We start from the raw sequence: 20,709 nt of genomic DNA on the forward strand, positions 1-20,709 counted from the left end.
TCACTCGCTCTATCTCTCACACTCGCACTTCGCTTTTCGCTCGCACAAATCGCCAACTCACACCTAACCAACCGGAAACGGAAGTCCATAATAATTAGATAGATATTATATATATATACGCATGTGTGCATAAGAATATATGTAATTTATAAAAAGCGGGTGCTTATCAGCCTTGATACGTTACTGCCTTCTGCTACGCGGACGGCCAGAAAGCATTTTCAGGTTCAGGCCGTATTGCTAAAGAATCCAAGACGCGGCAACGCCGCGCGGCGTTGCCGCGTCTATAGCATATGTCTCTCCACCGTGCGTCCGTGTGAGCAATTCAGTGGTGTGTGTACGTGTACGGACATACACCACTTCATAGAACCTGAAATTAGTTGGTAACACTGAAACCGGAGTTTCGCGTTGTCACCACGCGAGGTCTCCAATATCAGTTCGGCCTTTGCTTTTAGTTGACAGAGTTGACATTACCGACGTCGAGGAAGTTCGGCCTTAGCTTTAGCATCCCCTTAAAGCTCAGAAAATCCCATAGACATATTATATCTAGACCGAGCATATACTTAAATTTGAGGAGTGGGGGTATAGGCGACGTAGAAAGAGAGACACTCTGTTGTGTGGCTGTTCGTTCTCTCTCGTTTCGCGCATGCGTACGCAAAATAAGCGTGATGGGAGGGAGGCATTAAGAGAAGCGAGGTGGAACAAGGAACAAGGAACTGAAACGACTGAAACAGAACGGCTAGAAGTGCTGAAATTGGTTATGGCCGTATAAGTGCGTATAAGCGAAAACCGCGTTGTGCAAAGTGAAGTACTGGAACGCGTACAACGTGCGTGAACGTGCGGAGTTTGGTACTTTTGGCAGGTTACGATCGACCGATCGCTTGTCCGTCGACCGACTCGCCAAACGGAACCGACACGAAGGCCGGATATCACGGTGCGCGAAATCGCGACAGGTGTCCCGAGCCCGTGGACCAGTGGCACGAGGGAGGAGACCCGACGACGACGAGGACGCGCGCGCGCGCGAGCGAGAGCGAGAGCAAGAGCAAGAGCGTGAGCGAGAGAACGACGACGACGACCGAGGCCGAGGGAGTGACACGCGACGTGGTGCGTGCCGTGCGTGGTGGCCGTGGTGGTGCGTCCGTCCGCCCGCTCGCCCATCCCTACATCCCGTACGCGCGGCACGGTGCGGCAGTTACGGCACAGGACCCACGGAACCCGCAGGACCCAGAGAACGCGCGACGCACGTACGGCGTCGGGGACGCGCGCCCGCACCCACACACACAGGCACGCGGGCACAAACGCAAACGCAGTTCGGAGGAGCTTGGCTGAAATTGCCAAAGTGTGGCTAAAATTGCAAAAAATGGTGAATTGCTATATATGTTGGATAGAATTCGATCTTTCGTTTCCACGACAATTTCACAGGTAATGTGTAAATCTGGAAGTGGTTAGATTTTATCACATGTGTATTTTTTTATATAAAAATATTATACATCTCGGAATTAACATCTCGACGATTGATCTAAAAAGTACTGTGTCCGACAAACCAAGTTGGCTCGCAGTTTTTCATATCGGATGTTCATATCGGAAAGATCAAACGATGTTAAATATTGTAAAGTCGGTTTAAAGTAATTATTTCTGTTAATAATCACTGGCGGAATAAATATATTATTTGGTATAAAAATATTCTTCAGCTTTAATTTAAAATAATGTTTAGTATTATGTTTACCCGCGAAAAACGATTGTATTAAAACCGTATTAAAAGCTTATATGAATTTATTAAGAATCTTATTAGAATCGAATATGCAAATCAATTATAATTTAAATATGTCATATTTAAATCAAATTAAAGTACCCCATCTTATTTAATTTATATATGGATTAAACTGGACCTTGCTTTGTTAAAATATGCAAAATCAGCCGCACAGACCAAAAGAAATGCAGAGTTAATATGGTTTTAATTTGCCAAATGTGGATTAAATATGGTAATAAATTCAAAATTAATTTGTTAAATATAATCATATAAGTGTCAAATATAATCATATAAGTCAAATATAATCATATATAAGTCAAATATAATCATATAAGTCATATAAGTCATATAAGTCAAATTTGTCATATATAAATGTTATTTGATTTTATTAGAATTTTATATAACTTTGTTTTAAATTTAAAGTTATACCAATTTAAACTTAAACAAGATTATATAAAATTTTATTTTTTAAGCGTGCTACTTTATTATAAGAGTGGACTTCACGATATAACTGATACAAAAATTGTGTCGTTCCGAGACAGTGTCGTGTCTTCTTGATACCGTTATCTTATAACACTCTTTGTCAAATTTTAATTACGAGAAACAGATCACATCGAATGCCATCTATCGGATACTTTGAGATGCAATATTCTGATCTGATCATATATAATCTTATATGATTATATTATTTTTTTTTTAATTTGAATCAAATATTTTACATGTTAAGTTCGACAAATAAAGAAACAAATTTTACCGCAAATATTATTTAAACATTATTTAAACAAAATTACGTTTTAATAAGAATCAAATTAAAACCAAAGGGCCTAGCGGAATAAGCATGTGAAATTGGCCCTTGATCATACAGAGCTGACATTAATGTCACAAGTTAGTGATGATAAAACTTTCCACCAAACATTATTTTAAAAAATCTACTTTTTTAGAAGTTATGCAGGGAGAAAGTAAAATAAAGAAATGTATATTTTTCTCGAAAACCACTTGACCGATCTTGATGAAAAAAATATATGTTATGTAGACTAATAAAACTAATTAACAAAAAAAATGTCCAAAATGTTTATCAAAAAAAAGACCAAAAAAATATTTAAACTTTTTAATATTTTTTTAGGGTGATATTTTTGAGGTACTTTTTTGAAATTTTTACAAAAATTTCTCTTAAAGTGTCCACTATAACATATATTTTTTTCAATTTTTTTTAAATGGTGAAACATAGTTAAAAATACGAAAATTGTAAACGTCGCGTCACTCCGGCGCACCAGTGCAGTGCCATTCCGCGTTGCGGGTGTTCGATGTAACTTATTTACTAGCACATATGTACGTCTGCAATTAGCTTATAATATGTATACTTTTTAATTTTTATAGTTTCCAGAGTTTACTACGTGGAGGTTGCAGTACGGTTTTAAACTCCTTATTGGGGGCTTTTTTAACGTGAGTCCCCTCGCCTCTCACTATATTTCCGTAAAATCGGCGTGCTTTTTTAACGTGAGTCCTCTCGCCTTTCACTACGTTTCCGTAAAATCAGGGTGCTTTTTTAACGTGAGTCCCTTCGCCTCTCACTACGTTTCCGTAAAATCGGGGTGCTTTTTGAATGTAAGACCTCTCGCTTCTCATTACGCCTTACACCTACGATTTTATTTAATCTTCTTTACTATCACTGTCTATTACTGGAATGTTATTTGTTTTTTTAAACAGATCGCTCAGTATTTCTGCTGGTTTCAAAATTTTTGCTAAATATCTTGCATGAAATAGATAATATATAATTGCAGCAATATGACAGCAGCATCCAATTGTTCGTAGCCCATTAGCGATCTGTTTAAGAAAACAAATAACATTCCAGTAATAGACAGTGATAGTGAAGAAGATTAAATAAATCGTAGGTGTAGGGTGTAATGAGAGACGAGGGGTCTTACATTCAAAAAGCACCCCGATTTTACGGAAACGTAGTGAAAGGCAAAGGGACTCACGTTAAAAAAACCCCCCGATTTTACGGAAACGTAGTGAGAGGCGAAGGGACTCACGTAAAAAAAAGCACCCTGATTTTACGGAAACGTAGTGAAAGGCGAGGGGACTCCGTTAAAAAAGCACCCCAATAAGGAGTTTAAAACCGTGTGCAAACTCCACGTGGTAAACTCTGAAAACTATAAAAATTAAAAAGTATACATATTATAGGCTAATTGCAGACGTACATATGTGCTAGTAAAGTTACATCGAACACCCGCAACGCGAAATGGCACTGCACTGTGCGCCGGAGTGACGCGACGCTTACGATTTTCGTATTTTTAACTATGTTCCACCATTTAAAAAAAATTGAAAAAAATATATGTTATAGTGGACATTTTAAGAGAAATTTTCGTAAAAATAATTTCAAAGAAGTACCTCGAAAATATCACCCTAAAAAAAAATATTTAAAAATTCAAATATTTTTTTTGTCTTTTTTTTGGCAAACATTTTGGACATTTTTTTTGTTAATTAGTTTCATTAGTCTACATAACATATATTTTTTTCATCAAGATCGGTCAAGTGGTTTTCGAGAAAAATATATTTCTTTATTTTACTTTCTCCCTGCATAACTTCTAAAAAAATGAATTTCTTTAAATAATATTTGGTGGAAAGTTTTATCATATTGGTACTAACTTGTGACATTAATGTCAGCTTTGTATGATCAAGGGCCGATTTCACATGCTTACTCCGCTAGGCCCTTCGGGTTAAAGCCGCAATTGAATCGAGTAAAAGTCGCATACAGAACACATTAACTTTTTATTAAAGTCTTATATATAAATATTCTGCATCATGTATGGTTCTGGATCATATATAATCCACATAAGTTATCTTATTAAATACAAATTAAAACCATATTTGATTCGAAGCGTTATATGATCCACATAAGTGATCTAATTAAATTTTAATTAAAGCCCTATTTTATTGTGGATCATATTTAATCTACATAACTGATTTTAATAAGTGCAAATTAAAACTGTATTTAAACAAATATAATTTTAATATAAAATCTGGAATTAATTTGAATTTTACCCAAATTTAATATGATTTAATATGATTTTAGTTATATTCATATTAGATCGTTTTTCGCGGGTAGTTTTCCGAAAGATGCAGAAAGGCGAAAAAAATGGTTTGCTAGCATTGGGTACACTATCAGTTCTTACAAAAATGCAAGAATTTGCAGTGATCATTTTGCACAGAAAGATTATTATTACTGTGGCACACCTGTACCATGTAAAAGATTATACAAAACTGCAGATCCATCTATTTTTATGCAAAGGTAACAATAGACTTTTTAATAAGATAAGATTACGATTTTTTTTTTTTAATAAATTATACTTTTATTAAGGTTATATTATTTATTGTTATTATAGTAAAAGGTTATTACATAAAAATTGTACTTATAGATATACATATATTTTATACATAAAGCATCAGATATAAAGAAATGTTTTTTGTTTCATATAGATCTCGTCAAAACAAAGAAAACTCGAGCAATATAACAAACGCACAAGACAATCAAGATTCAATAATGGATATCGAACATGATGCTACTAATGGTGACAATAATACTACAAACGGAGAAAACACAAGCAATATAACAAACACACAAGACAGTCAAGACTTAATAATGGGTATCGAACATGATACTAGTAATGGTGACAATAATACTAGTAATGGAGCAATACTTTCAAAAAGAAATAGCAGTGGGAAAAGGTAAGACAAACACAAAAATAAACATTCTAATTTGTTCCAATTTGCAAATATTATAAATAAACTTTTGTTTCAGAAGACAATGTAATATATTGACAAAGTTGAAAAGGTTTTCGTCAAAACTGGTAAACATAATGTAGAATGTTTAAAAAAAAAACAGAGTTCACTAGTAATGCTTGGATAACATTTACAAAATATCTACGATACAATAGATATTTAAACAAAATGTCTGTTGCACGAAAATCAAAATTAGAAAAAAAATTAATATCGCTGCAATCTATGACACAAATGTTGAAAGCTAAAAATTTGGTAACAGAAGATGTTGCAAATGCCCTGAAGGTTAGTAATTAATAATGCTTTGAAACTGCAGATTTTTATGTATTTCGTAATTAACGAATAACTTAAAATGCTTGTAAATTATATTTCAGTTAACAGTAATTGTTACGAATATAAAAATATAACATAAAAATGTGCAGTCCATATTGATATTTGTACAGAAGTTATTTAATAGATTGCCAACTAGCAAGTATTATACTTAAGTATTTGTTAATATAAACACTGCTGAGATTAAAATTGTATTTAGGACAATAATGAGAGTAAAAATGTAGATATAATATAAAGAAAGTAGGTAAAGAATAGTATGTAATTATGTAAATGTAAAAATAATTATGTAAATCTTAAAAGTTAAAATAACAATTAAGAAAGTAAGAAAGTAAAGAAAAGTAAGTAATCATGTAAATGTAAAAGTAATTAGGTAAATGTAAGAAGTTAAAATAACAAGTTTCTTCTTATTTTATTTCGAAATTGTATATAAACGTATAGAGAACCCGAATACTTCGGTAAAGTATAAATGATGTAATTTATCACGTTACGGGTGGTAAATGAGATAATATCGTAATGTCTTATAGGATGTAGTGCCTGGTCCTGTAGAAGAATTACTAACAAGACTTTTAAATGAGCGAAAGCCAAAAGTTTTTTCACACGCTTTGAGATGTTTTGCTTGTACGCTCCATTTTCACTCCCCTGCGGCATATTCATTCCTAAGAAAATTGTTTTTAAAATGTCTTCCACATCCAACTACTATTCGAACATGGATGCGAAATATTAGTAGCGACTCCGGTATATCTGACCAAGCATTAAAAACCGTACGCAATGTAGTTCGAAATGCTCGCGAAAAAAATAAGAAAATAGTGTTCAATTTAACTTTCAATGAAATGAGTATGTTATGTGTTGACAATCTGGTTGGTGTTGTGCGAATGAGATTAAGAATGTCAGGAATGATGAAGAAGCGTAAAGAGCAAAAAAGTTTAACACAAAGAATTTAGGAACAGCATAAACATAGATCACAAGAATGAATGGTGCGTAGATCAAAGATGTTTAATATGAAAGACGTAGAAAAATCAGGAACGTAGAACGCAGGATGAATGGCGCGCAGATCAATGATGTTTATCGCGCAGGACGCAGGAAAATCAGAATCGTAGATCGCAAGGATGAATGGCGCGCAGGAAAGGATGTCTAGCGCGCAGATCACAGGAACGTAGAATGCAATGATGAATAGCGCGCAGAGCAAGGATGTCTAGCGCGCAGTTGATCTCGTTGAGCTGAGCGGTTAGCAAGGTAATAGCAGTAATCTCAGAAGCGGTGTATCAAACAGTCGCGGGTATCAACAGAGTAACGTAAGTCAACAGTCGTGGTTATCAGATCAGAGTAATGTCGCGGTAATCTCAGAAACAGTGTATCAAAACGGTCTGTCGAAATCTCCCATACAGCCTCGAGCTGTTCGTCACAACGCAATCTTTCACACAGCCTCGTGCTGTTCGTAACCACGTAATCTCCCACACAGCCTCGTGCTGTTCGTAACATCGCAATAATCGTGCAACGGCTGAACTCAAAGCCAGGCGGTAATCTCGCAAATTTGATGCTGCCCATATGAATTCTCCAAATAATTTAAAAGTCTCAAAAAAGGGGTATCAATTCGTCATTCGGCGTATTCGGTGTATCAACGTAATTCAGCATTATGATAAACTCAAAGCGGTGTATCAAAAACGTCATTCGAAATCTCTTTACAGTTTCGAACTATTCGTCATCAGCGGTGTATCAAAAAACATTCATTCGAAATCTCCTTACAGTCTCGAACTGTTCGTCATCACGTAAGAGATCATACTCAAAGCGGTGTATCAAAAACGTCATTCGAAATCTCCTTACAGTCTCGAACTGTTCGTCATCACGTAAGAGGTCTGAATCTTACATCGCAGTCTCGAACTGCTCGATCACCTTTAAAGGTGTACGCAAGAACATTCGTTGTCCTTCACCATAATATAAAGCTGATCGCAAAAAGCTACGCGGTAATCACGCAACATCGTGTTGCCCGTCATGACCTCGAACGTATGAATCCGCGGTTAACTCAATCGTAGTAAAGCTTACTCTTACCTTTAAACTTCTATCTACCTTCTTACGTATAAAGACAACGAATTCGAATAATCCGCTATGACTCCATCATTCGAGCAATCCGCTATGACTCCATCGAATCTCCTTTCGAAACTCCCTTCGAAATGTCTCCGTCGAATCTCCTTTCTCCGTCGAATATCCTTTCTGTACATCTCCGTCGAATCTCGCACTCCACTCTTTCGAACTCGCATTCTTTCGAACTCGCACTCTTTCGAACTCACACTTTTTCGACTTTATCCCTTTTATCTTTCGTTACGATATTTTCCTTTTCAAAATAGTTCGCGATATCGGAGAGAGAAGTAAGCAGACAGACAAGAAAAAAACAACAACACGAGAAATTCATCGTTACTAAAATCGATTCTCTGAAGCCGCGTTCGTTGATCGTCACGCTTTCCTCGATCGCGCTCGCGACGTTAAAGCGGCGTTAATTTCGAAACATTTCCGCCCGCCTTCGACGACAGAGTTGGCGAACAATTTTCGTCTGGATTGAATGGCAGAACACAAAGCTTGGCAATGGGTCGTTTAAAACTTGAAGAGGCTGTGCGAAGGGTTACTACTCTTGTTAATCCGTCAGGTCCTGGATGAAGTTTCGTGACTCTGCCTAAAGGCCACTTGGATGGCGGGTAACGTTCGTCGGTCATGAGAACTAAAGATCCCTCTTTTATATCATTAGAAGGATGATACCACTTTGATACAGCCAGATATCTTTGGAGACATTCCACTGACCATCGTTTCCAAAAACTGTCAATCTTCTTTCTTAACAGCTGCCATCTATTAAGACGAGTCTCAGGTTCAGACGATAATTCCGGTTCTGGAATAGTCGTGAGTGATTCCCCTATCAGGAAGTGTCCCGGGGTCAAGGCAGTGTAGTCGCTAGGATCGTCTGACAGAGGGCAAAGTGGACGAGAATTCAATACTGCTTCGATTTGAATTATCACAGTGTTCAATTCTTCATAAGTTAACAAAGTATCTCCGATCACTCGAGTTAGATGAAATTTCGTTGATTTTACAGCTGCCTCCCACTTTCCTCCAAAGTGAGGAGCTGATGGCGGATTGAAGATCCATTTAGTACCGTCCTTTGCTAGAATAGAAGCGAGTTCACGCAATTCCTTAGATGCTATACTAAAACGTTGTTGTAAAGCAATATCAGCGCCAACAAAATTTTTTCCACAGTCGCTTTGAAGGGTAGCGCAGATGCCTCGACGAGCAGTGAAGCGTTTGTATGCCGCAATAAATGCTTCAGTCGAATAATCGGTTACTATTTCGATATGTATGGCTGAAGTAGCTTGACACACAAAAATCGCAAGGTAACCTTTATAGTTTCGAGCCGCCCGCCCTCTCCAAGTTTTGAGCATGATGGGACCAGCATAATCTAACCCAGAATGTAGAAACGGTCTTGCTTGAGTAACTCGAGACATTGGAAGTTGACCCATAAGTTGCTGAGCTCGGATTCCACGATATCGAGCACAACGAATACATTTGAGAATGAAGGAGCGAATAGGAGCCCTGCCTCCAATGATCCAATATGTTTGACGGATAAAGCTCAATGTAACTTGCGTTCCCCCGTGAAGTGTGCGGCTATGAGCGTCGTCAATAATGAGTGTGGTGAGAGGGGATGTTCTTGGAAGGATGATGGGATGTTTTGATTCCATGGAAAGATCAGCGTAATGTAATCGTCCTCCAACACGTAAGAGTTCATCTCGATCCAGGAATGGGGTTAATTTAGCCATAGGATGAGATCGTGGAAAAGTGTCTCCTTTAGAAATAATCAGTAAATCATTAGCGAACCAAGAATGTTGCACTTGTTTGCACCAAAAATTTTGGCCTCTTCCGGTGTCAGCGGCCAAAAAAGAGAAGTTTGCGGCTTTTTCCTTAGACGAGACAGAACACGACGACAGAGAGCTGTGATTCTAAACAAGAATGATAAGGAGGAATATCTATCAAGCAGTGACCAATAAGGTTTCCGGGATGACACGGTAAGTGAGACCATTCCAGGTCGCTCTTCGAGATCGGTCTCTGGCGAAAGTTTACTAACAGCTTTTGGCCACAAGGAAGATGGTTCGGATAACCAACTGGGACCGTTCCACCAGAGATTGTGATTAATGAGATGTTCTGGAGTTAGTCCGCGGGAAGCGCAGTCTGCTGGGTTCTGTTTTCCTGGTATGAAGTGCCACGATCCTTGGGGTAGCATCTCTTGAATAGCAGTAACTCTGTTCCGCACAAAATTTTTCCATCGCGATGGATGTGTGGTAATCCAGTAAAGAGTGACAGACGAATCAGTCCAAAGGTGTACAGGTACATCAGATAGATCTAACACTTTCTGAATATGTGTCATCAATTTCGATAATAGGAGAGCGGCTGAAAGCTCTAACCGCGGAATTGAAAGTAATTTAAGTGGAGCGACTCTAGTTTTTGCACTCACTAAGCGCACTAAATATTCATCATTGCCTTGTGAGACCCGAACGAACACCGCAGCAGCCATTGCCATAGAAGAAGCGTCTGAGAATCCATGAAGTTCTACTATACGTTTGGACGATCCAAGTCCTAACCATCTCGGAATAGAAAGCTTTTGAAGTGTGGTCAACTGAAGACGAAATGAGATCCAACGATCGTGTAACTCCGAAGGAACAGAATCATCCCATCCACTCTTGAGTAACCAAAGTTCCTGTAAAATTATCTTGCTCCGGATCATCACTGGAGAAATAAAACCTAGAGGGTCGTACATTTGAGCGATTTCAGAAAGTATCGTTCGCTTGGTAACTCGATCACGTTGCGATGATTTATCAGAAAAAAGGAAGGTGTCAGTCTCTGGATTCCAAATGAGCCCGAGAATTTTCACAAGGGATGGCTCAAATTCAACTGGAGAAGAAGATTCAGAAGAAGATTCGTTGCTACTGTCCGAAACTGGAGGCAATATTTCTTGATTGTTACTCTTCCATTTTTGCAAGGGAAAGCCGCCCGCCATACAAAGCTGTGTAACTTGGTGCACTATCTCTTTGGCCTCAGAGATTGTGTCGGCACCTCCAAAAGTGTCATCGATGTAGCGGCCTTTCTTGAGAGCTGGAACAGCTTTAGGAAAACGCGCACCTTCATCCTCAATAAGTTGTAGTACCGTTCGGAGTGCGAGAAAAGGGGCACATGTGAGCCCGAAAGTGACAGTGGTGAGTCGATGAGGAGCAGGCTGACCTTCTGAATTAAACCAAAGAATGGATTGTAACGCCCAATCATCTGGGTGTACGGCAATTTGTCGGAACATCTTGACGATGTTCGTAGAAAAGATAAATCGATGTATGCGAATCCAAAGTAGCACGTCGGAAATATCCGTCTGAAGTTTTGCACCTGAGTGGAGAATTTCATTAAGAGAAACTCCAGAGCTAGTACGACAGGAACCGTTGAATACCACCCGTAGTTTGGTGGTAAGTCTGTCCTCACGAATGACGCCATGATGTGGAAGATAAAAAGCAGGTGTACTATCTTTAGAGATGGGAGCTGCGACCATATGACCGAGTGTCAGATAATCTTTTAAAGATTCTTCATATCTCTGCTTATATAGTGGGTCTGAAGAGAAACGTCTTTTCAAGCCTAAAAAATATCTGAGTGCAATATTTCGAGAGCTTCCCAAGGAAGAAAGGGGTGACTTCAATGGGAGACGAACGATATATCGACCTTTTTGATCTCGTGAGTGTGTATTCACGAAATGTTGTTCACATGCCAATTCATCTGGCGTTGAGAGCGAAGTTTTGACTTAGCCAAAATATAAAACTTTTGACAACATTCAAATATTTTATCTGTGATGTATCGGTGATCTTTTAGCCGTCTATCTCCCGAGCGGCATAAATCCACATGTTCCTCTCGAAAGTGTTGCCAGTTTTCGTCGAGTAATTCCAATCGAGCGTTAATAAGTTGAAGAGATGCCTCATCATGATCATCTTCCGTCGCTGCCTGCTGAATTAATTTGTATCGACTGCGTTGCAGCGAAATCCTTGTATCAATACTTGACATAATGTTAAGCACAACAATATCCGGCTCGAAGGACCAAAAAATGTTATGTGTTGACAATCTGGTTGGTGTTGTGCGAATGAGATTAAGAATGTCAGGAATGATGAAGAAGCGTAAAGAGCAAAAAAGTTTAACACAAAGAATTTAGGAACAGCATAAACATAGATCACAAGAATGAATGGTGCGTAGATCAAAGATGTTTAATATGAAAGACGTAGAAAAATCAGGAACGTAGAACGCAGGATGAATGGCGCGCAGATCAATGATGTTTATCGCGCAGGACGCAGGAAAATCAGAATCGTAGATCGCAAGGATGAATGGCGCGCAGGAAAGGATGTCTAGCGCGCAGATCACAGGAACGTAGAATGCAAGGATGAATGGCGCGCAGAGCAAGGATGTCTAGCGCGCAGTTGATCTCGTTGAGCTGAGCGGTTAGCAAGGTAATAGCGGTAATCTCAGAAGCGGTGTATCAAACAGTCGCGGGTATCAACAGAGTAACGTAAGTCAACAGTCGTGGTTATCAGATCAGAGTAATGTCGCGGTAATCTCAGAAACAGTGTATCAAAACGGTCTGTCGAAATCTCCCATACAGCCTCGAGCTGTTCGTCACAACGCAATCTTTCACACAGCCTCGTGCTGTTCGTAACCACGTAATCTCCCACACAGCCTCGTGCTGTTCGTAACATCGCAATAATCGTGCAACGGCTGAACTCAAAGCCAGGCGGTAATCTCGCAAATTTGATGCTGCCCATATGAATTCTCCAAATAATTTAAAAGTCTCAAAAAAGGGGTATCAATTCGTCATTCGGCGTATTCGGTGTATCAACGTAATTCAGCATTATGATAAACTCAAAGCGGTGTATCAAAAACGTCATTCGAAATCTCTTTACAGTTTCGAACTATTCGTCATCAGCGGTGTATCAAAAAACATTCATTCGAAATCTCCTTACAGTCTCGAACTGTTCGTCATCACGTAAGAGATCATACTCAAAGCGGTGTATCAAAAACGTCATTCGAAATCTCCTTACAGTCTCGAACTGTTCGTCATCACGTAAGAGGTCTGAATCTTACATCGCAGTCTCGAACTGCTCGATCACCTTTAAAGGTGTACGCAAGAACATTCGTTGTCCTTCACCATAATATAAAGCTGATCGCAAAAAGCTACGCGGTAATCACGCAACATCGTGTTGCCCGTCATGACCTCGAACGTATGAATCCGCGGTTAACTCAATCGTAGTAAAGCTTACTCTTACCTTTAAACTTCTATCTACCTTCTTACGTATAAAGACAACGAATTCGAATAATCCGCTATGACTCCATCATTCGAGCAATCCGCTATGACTCCATCGAATCTCCTTTCGAAACTCCCTTCGAAATGTCTCCGTCGAATCTCCTTTCTCCGTCGAATATCCTTTCTGTACATCTCCGTCGAATCTCGCACTCCACTCTTTCGAACTCGCATTCTTTCGAACTCGCACTCTTTCGAACTCACACTTTTTCGACTTTATCCCTTTTATCTTTCGTTACGATATTTTCCTTTTCAAAATAGTTCGCGATATCGGAGAGAGAAGTAAGCAGACAGACAAGAAAAAAACAACAACACGAGAAATTCATCGTTACTAAAATCGATTCTCTGAAGCCGCGTTCGTTGATCGTCACGCTTTCCTCGATCGCGCTCGCGACGTTAAAGCGGCGTTAATTTCGAAACAGAGTATTAGAAAAAGTGTTGATTGGGATGGACAAAAATCACATGGTTTTGTTGACATCGGTGCCATTGCTAAAGATAAAATGCCGCTTGCTAGTGAAATTTTTGTTTTTATGTTAGTTGCAATAAACCAGAATTTTAAACTTCCAATTGCGTATTACTTCACTGATAAATTAAATGGCCGTGAAAAAGCAAAGTTATTAAAGATTATTTTATGTGCACTTCATGAAAACGATCTAGATATTGTCAGTATTACGTTTGATGGAGTATCTTCCAATATATCTATGTGTGAAGAATTGGGCGCACGTTTGAAACAAACTGAAATTGAACAGATTGTACCATATTTTGTCCATCCCGCTGATGAGTCTAAACGTATATATATTTTTTATGACACATGATAAAACTTGTTAGAAATGCATTTGGTAAAGAAGACTTAAGTGATAACGAAAATCATATAATTAGTTGGAAATTTATACGGCAATTAGTTTCGTTACAAGACGCGGAAAAATTACACCTTGCGACTAAAGTTAGAAGTAGACATGTATACTTTTACAACGAAAAAATGAAAGTACATTTAGCAGCACAAGTTTTCAGTAATTCGGTAACTGCTGCACTTGGGTTTGGAGAATATGACTTAAAATTACCTCATTTTGCCGGAGCTTCAGCAACTGCGACATTTTGCAAGACATAACGACGTATTTGACATATTAAATTCTAAAAATTTAAATAATAAAATAGAAACCAAACGAGCAATAACGAAAGATAAAATACGTATTCTAAAAGATAACATTGAGAGGTTTGTTTTATATATTAAATCTTTAAAAATTAAAGACGTTCCTGTACTTCAAAGTGTACGAAAAACAGGCTTTATTGGGTTTGTTATTGATTTACAAAATAGTATTGCTTTAGCAGAACAGCTATTTAATGAAAATACAATAGAGTTTTTGTTAACATACAAATTATCCCAAGACCACATTGAAACTTTCTTTTCTTTGATTAGAAGAATGAACGGTTGGAACAATAATCCGAGTGCGAAACAATTCAAAGCATCTTATAGAAAAATATTACATTTAGCAAATGTGTCTGTTCCATTAAGTGCAAACTGCATTTCACAAGACGACACTGTACTACTTAATGTATCTAATAATAAATCTGTAAGAAACGAGCAAGTAACTGCACATAGTATACAACAAAATGCAGATAATGATTCTGATCAAGATGCTGCAAATGCTATTTTTATGGATCATGATTATTTCAATCAAAACAATAATTGGTTCTTAACTGAATATGCTGAGGAAGTTATTACGTACATGTCTGGATTTGTTGCTAAAACTATTACACACAAAATTGATTGCTTATTTTGTAAACAATTGCTCATTGCAAGCGAGGCACAGAAAGAATCAAACACATTTACTGGTAAACTGTTACAGCGAAAAAATCGCGGTGGTTTGTATGTAGCATCACCTGATGTTATTATAATATGTAAAAACGCAGAAAAAACTTTCAGAAGTAATCAAGACAAATTATTTACAACTAAAAATATATTAAATGTTTTAATATGTCAATCTTTCCGCTCACTTCCTTCATATGTATTTAATACAGATAGACATATTTATGAACAGTCTCCATTGTTTGATCACCGAAGTCAAATAATAAAACTAATTTTGAAAACTTTTTTCAACGCGCGTCTTAAACATGAAAGTACAACGCTTACAAATTCCACCCGAAGAATAAGAATGAAAAATAATAAATTAACACTTTTTCAAAATCAATAAAATTCGAATTATAATACTGAATAAGATACATATGTTAAAGTTTTCTCTGCTATTTTAAAAGTATATAAACAAAACTACTATACATTTTTAATACTACAACACTTAATGTTATATGTTTCTATAACATTAATTGTTAATATTTATTTTATGTTAATGTAACACATTAATACTATAACATTTTATATGTAAACGATAAGTATATCCTAATAAATACTAAGCAACAGTTCCAATACATCTGTGATTTTATTTTGTATTCAATTATACCTTAATTATTTTATATATTTATTTATAATTATACCTTATTTATATTTATTTATTGGTATTCAATTAGACTTTATTTTATACATTGCTATTCCCTGAATGAGAATCCTCCGCTTTTCTGCATATCTTTTGGAAAACTATAAACATATAATCCTTATTTACATTATTTTGATTTGAAGTTGAAGAATATTTATATATAATAAACAAATATATATGTGATAAAATCTAACCATACTCAGATTTATTATACATTACCTGTGAAATTGCAATGGAAACGAAGGATTCCATTCTTTGTAACATATGTGGCACTTCATAATTTTCGGCAATTTTAGCCACACTCTTTTGCTATAAAATATTAAAAATAATTATCACTTAAAATAGTAACGATTTTAAGATTATAATAGCTCATATATATATATATATATAACAACCAATACATACAACTTGTGTTTATTCCTAATGTTGATGGTATTTACTTTATGCCGTAGCTGCAGAACCACAGAGTAATATGCTTTTTACGTATAAATTGCGATATTGCTTTTTACGTCATCTGTTTATAATATTTATTAACGTTTGATATATATAGTCACCATCTACCATAGAGAAAGAGAGTTTTCACGTTCCCCAGGCACTTTATTTCACTACTTTATTTTATTGGCGTCCTTTTATAAACTTGAATAAATACCGATAAACAAACTCGCCGTAAAAAGCATTATCTTTTTATATGTAAAATGTATAAACGTATTTACTCTGTGGTCCTACAGCAACTTCTAGCCGTTTCATGTTCCAAGTTTTAGTTTCTCGTTCCACCTCGCTCCTCTTTCTTAATACCTCCCTCCCATCACACATATTTTGCGTACGCATGCGCGAAACGAGAGAGAACGAACAGCCACACAACAGAGTGTCTCTCTTTCTACGTGCGCCTATACCCCCACTCCTTAACGCTCGGTCTAGATATAATATGTCTATGGAAAATCCAGCTTTCTTTGCTTGACGCTAGCGTTAGATCGAAATCACGTGATCTCGCGATACGCTGAAACGAGCGTCCCATGAATTTGCACTTTGGTCATAATTGCATTGAACTATAACCATACTGGAAGGAGCACTGCCATACCCCCACCACGGTTCCTCACGATCCGAGAGGGATAGTTGAACGGGTACCGTCTTGTCTCTTTCTAACGTAAACTACCATGACTGAAAACATTCGCCTCAACACGTACACAAAGACGCTGTATCTATTCGTGTCGTGCGACGCACGAGTGTTCAATCCTGGGACCGTATTCTCGAGCCTGCCCTAATGATTTTCGTATGCGCCTGGTAACCATCTCCGATAGAAAACAATAAAAAAATTTCTTATCGTTTTTAATACGGTTAGTGAATCGTTTATTTACGGTACTCTATCAGAAACTCACGTTACAAAATACTTGGGATCCTATCGTAAATGTCTTATCAGCTATACATCAGTTTTTATCGTTTTTAATATGGTTAGTGAATCGTTTATTTACGGTATTCTATCAGAAACTCACGTTACAAAATACTTGGAATCTTATTATCGTAAATATCTTCTCAGCTGCACATCAGTTTCTATCGTTTTTAATATGGTTAGTGAATCGTTTATTTACGGTACTCTATCAGAAACTCACGTTACAAAATACTTGGAATCCTATTGTAAATATCTTATCAGCTATATATCAGTTTCTATCGTTTTTAATATAATTAGTGAATCATTTATTTACGGTATTTTATCAGAAACTCACGTTGCAAAATACTTGGGATTCTATCGGAAATTTCTTATTACCTTTATATCGGTCTCAATCAGTTTTTAACATAATTGAAGTTTCGTTTATTCACGATACTCTAAAAGAAATTCTCGATACAATACACATGGGCTTGCATCCTAAATTTCTTATTAGTGGTGCATCGGTTTCTATAATTTTTAATGGTATTAAAGTAGCTATAATTGTCTTTTTAATATGGTTAATAGTGAACCGTTTATTTACGATGCCCTGTCAGAAAAAAATTGGAAAAATTTGAAATTTCTCAGCTATATATCAGTCAGAACATCTTTAGATGTTTGCTACCCTGCATGCCACCGGATTATAACCGTGTAAAAGAAAAATAAACCGTATCAGAGATATTTCTATGATAAAGAAAGAACTGCATTTTTTTTTTTTGAAATAATTAAGCTTCCACCTTTGCGACAACAGCACCAGGAAGCCAAGGGCCAAAATTTTCACGGTTATTAGAGAAATAAATACAACATTTACATTAGAAACGTCTTATTTAAAAATTGCACTAAAATACAAATAAAATATTTTATTATTTTAATCTTAATAACAAATCACACACACACACACACACATAAAAATACTTCGACAAACTTTGTTTTCGAAGATGATAAGTTGTATGTCGGAAAATCCTGATAAGAAACGATAGATGTATCGGTTCGGTTAAATCGTATAAATATCGATGAGATATCTATCGTTTTAACTTTATACAAACATATACAAAGTAGAAGATTTTCAAACGATTCAATTTATATCATTAATATACGATAGAAAACGAACCGATTTGCTGCCATAAAGAAGATGATAAGTTGTATGTCAGAAAATCCTGATAAGAAACGATAGATGTATCGGTTCGGTTAAGTCATATAAATATCGATAAGATGTCTATCATTTTATTCTTATATATCCGTATTAATGCATACGGTAAAATTATTACCATAAATAACGATACATATTATATCGTTTATATACGATTGATTCAGATGGGCAATAATTGTACATATAGAAAACGATTCATAACTATAAAATTTGTATAGTTATTTTCTTATTCGGACCTAAAACGATAGAAACCGATTCGATTCGATTAATGTTTTATCTGTCTTCTAAATATGCAACGATAGAACCGATAAGATACGATTAAAAACGATACAGATATAGCCGTTTTTAATCGTTTTCTATCGGATATGGTTACCAGGGCGACTTTCTATTTGAAAAGCATTGAATTTCGCATGCGAGTTTCATGAAAACGATTCAAGAATAGGGCCCCTGGCATTTCTGGTCTCGACTCGTCGTATGTACATGTGTACACATACATATTCGTATATATGTGTGTGTATTTACATCACTTACATGCGTTGTGCAGTTCGTGTGAGATGTGCAGCGCGCGATCCAAAATGGGGAAAAAATGCTGCATAAAAACTTGTTTTAATACAGTAGATAAGAATCCGTATGTGTCATTACACAGGTAATAAAGTTTATATAACGTTCAGATAATACAAATTTCTAAATGATATTTAAAAAATGTCAAAATAACGTCTAAAAAACATGAAACTTTTTTATACATTTTGGAGACGTCTTTTAGAATAAATTTGTACTCTGGTTTATTAAATTTATTGTTTGTATTATAATTTATAAGTTTTACACATATATTATGGGTCATATTACAGTTCGCCTTTTTGTAGATTTCCACGTAAGGATACTCTTCAATATAACAAATGGTTGCAAGCAATTCCACCAGACTTAATCACATTACAACGTAATATATATATTTGTTGTACGCATTTTTGTGAAAACTCCTTTCAACCATCCGCACCAACAGGAAAGAATATATTAAAAGAAGATGCAATTCCTTCAATTTTTTACTCAGGATCTGAAGATGCAAGAGACGAAAATAATATATTCGATATGTGTGTTATAATACTTTGAAAATATAATATATTTATTTTATTATATTTAATTTTATATACATATAAGTAAAAATTATATACTAATACTATATTTCAGAATTTTTTACACGTGAAGCAGAGAAGACTATGTCACAAGGACAAATATGTGAAACGGTACACATAAATAATAATTTTCATTATCTTAATATTTCTTTCACTTTATAAAAGTCGAAATTTTATTCCAGGCAATAAAACGGGCATCTGTGGATATAAGAAGTTTCTCCTAAGAAACAAAGGATATTAGAAAAGAATACGCAATTACAGAGAAAAGTGTATATATTACAACAACGTTTACGTCGTCGAGAGCTAACCATTACTACAATGCGTAATCTTATAGACACATTGAAAACAAATAATATGCATAATTCGGATCTCGAACAGGTATTAATGAGCAATTTTGATGGTTTAAAATTAGAGCTTATTTTAAATGAGTATAGGAATCAAAATGTTGAAAAATCCTGGAGGCGGTATACACCACACATGAAACAATTCGCTTTAACACTACATTTTTATAGTCCTAAAGCGTATGAGTTTCTTCGAGAAACACTATTTCTTCCTCATCCATCAATGTTACGTAAGTGGTTGAGCAATTACAAATGTAATGTTGGCTTTTTAACAGAGGTTTTTGAATATTTACAGAAGTGCCAAAGAAACATTTCTTGAAAGATGTTGCTTTAATATTTGATTCGATGGCTATACGGTCACAAATTGTACCTGATCCTAATGATGATAAAAACGTGGGTTTTGTTGATTTCGGTGGTATCTTAAGTGATAATTCTACAGATATGGCTACAGAAGCTTTAGTTTTCCAAATTGTCTCGTACACTGATAAATTTAAATGTCCAATAGCATATTTTTATATTAATAAAATTAATGCAAACATTCAAACACAGTTAATTAAATCTGCTATTGTCAAACTGTATGAAGTAGGTGTAACAGTACGTTCCATAACATGTGATGGGACTAGAACCAATCTTTCAACTTTCGAATTACTTGGGTGTAACATTTCTGGTGATAACATGAAAAGTTATTTTGAACATCCACTTAATAAGTCAAACATTTACTGCATATTAGATCCATGTCATATGCCTAAACTTGCACGAAATGCCTTTGCAGAGTCAAATATGATATCAGACCTTGGTTCAATCTCATTCAATTATATAGAAAAATTACACGCGCTTCAAGAAGTAGCAGATTTGAAACTTGCTAATAAGTTAAGTCATAAGCATATTTATTTTAAAGATAATAAAATGAATGTACGTCTAGCAGCACAAGTATTAAGTAACTCTGTTGCTGATTCCACTGACTTTCTCAG

The 20,709-nt window shown here is 36.1% G+C and overlaps 1 protein-coding gene and 1 long non-coding RNA gene across 5 annotated transcripts in view; one reads left to right on the plus strand and one right to left on the minus strand.

Annotated features, from left to right (window-relative positions):
• The first annotated feature begins 341 nt into the window (after window positions 1–341).
• The window catches only part of LOC143908785 (uncharacterized), a 23,004-nt gene continuing 2,636 nt past the window's right edge, over window positions 342–20,709 (plus strand). Inside the window, exons 1-7 of one of the 4 annotated variants that reach the window (XR_013260250.1) lie at window positions 342–1,419; window positions 4,857–5,039; window positions 5,228–5,476; window positions 5,550–5,812; window positions 19,131–19,355; window positions 19,453–19,508; window positions 19,580–20,709. The exon at window positions 19,580–20,709 is cut by the window's right edge and continues 2,636 nt beyond it. Coding sequence is in view for 3 of the 4 variants with exons in the window: in XM_077426594.1 (XP_077282720.1) it covers window positions 1,358–1,419; window positions 4,824–5,039; window positions 5,228–5,476; window positions 5,550–5,613 (591 nt within the window). In the remaining variant the exon portion in view is untranslated. Of the gene's footprint in view, window positions 1,420–4,823; window positions 5,040–5,227; window positions 5,477–5,549; window positions 6,488–19,130; window positions 19,356–19,452; window positions 19,509–19,579 lie in introns of those variants that run through there. The other 3 variants (XM_077426594.1, XM_077426595.1, XM_077426596.1) reach the window with 3 other exon arrangements.
• Window positions 15,313–17,785, minus strand: LOC143908786 (uncharacterized). Its single transcript, XR_013260251.1, has 3 exons — window positions 16,103–17,785; window positions 15,917–16,006; window positions 15,313–15,798 (listed from the first exon to the last, which is right to left on the minus strand). It is a non-coding gene; the product is annotated as an uncharacterized LOC143908786 (long non-coding RNA).

This window comes from Temnothorax americanus, unplaced genomic scaffold (genome assembly GCF_048541705.1).
Source record: "Temnothorax americanus isolate GAGA-0224 unplaced genomic scaffold, ASM4854170v1 Scaffold116, whole genome shotgun sequence".
Lineage (NCBI taxonomy): Eukaryota > Metazoa > Arthropoda > Insecta > Hymenoptera > Formicidae > Temnothorax > Temnothorax americanus.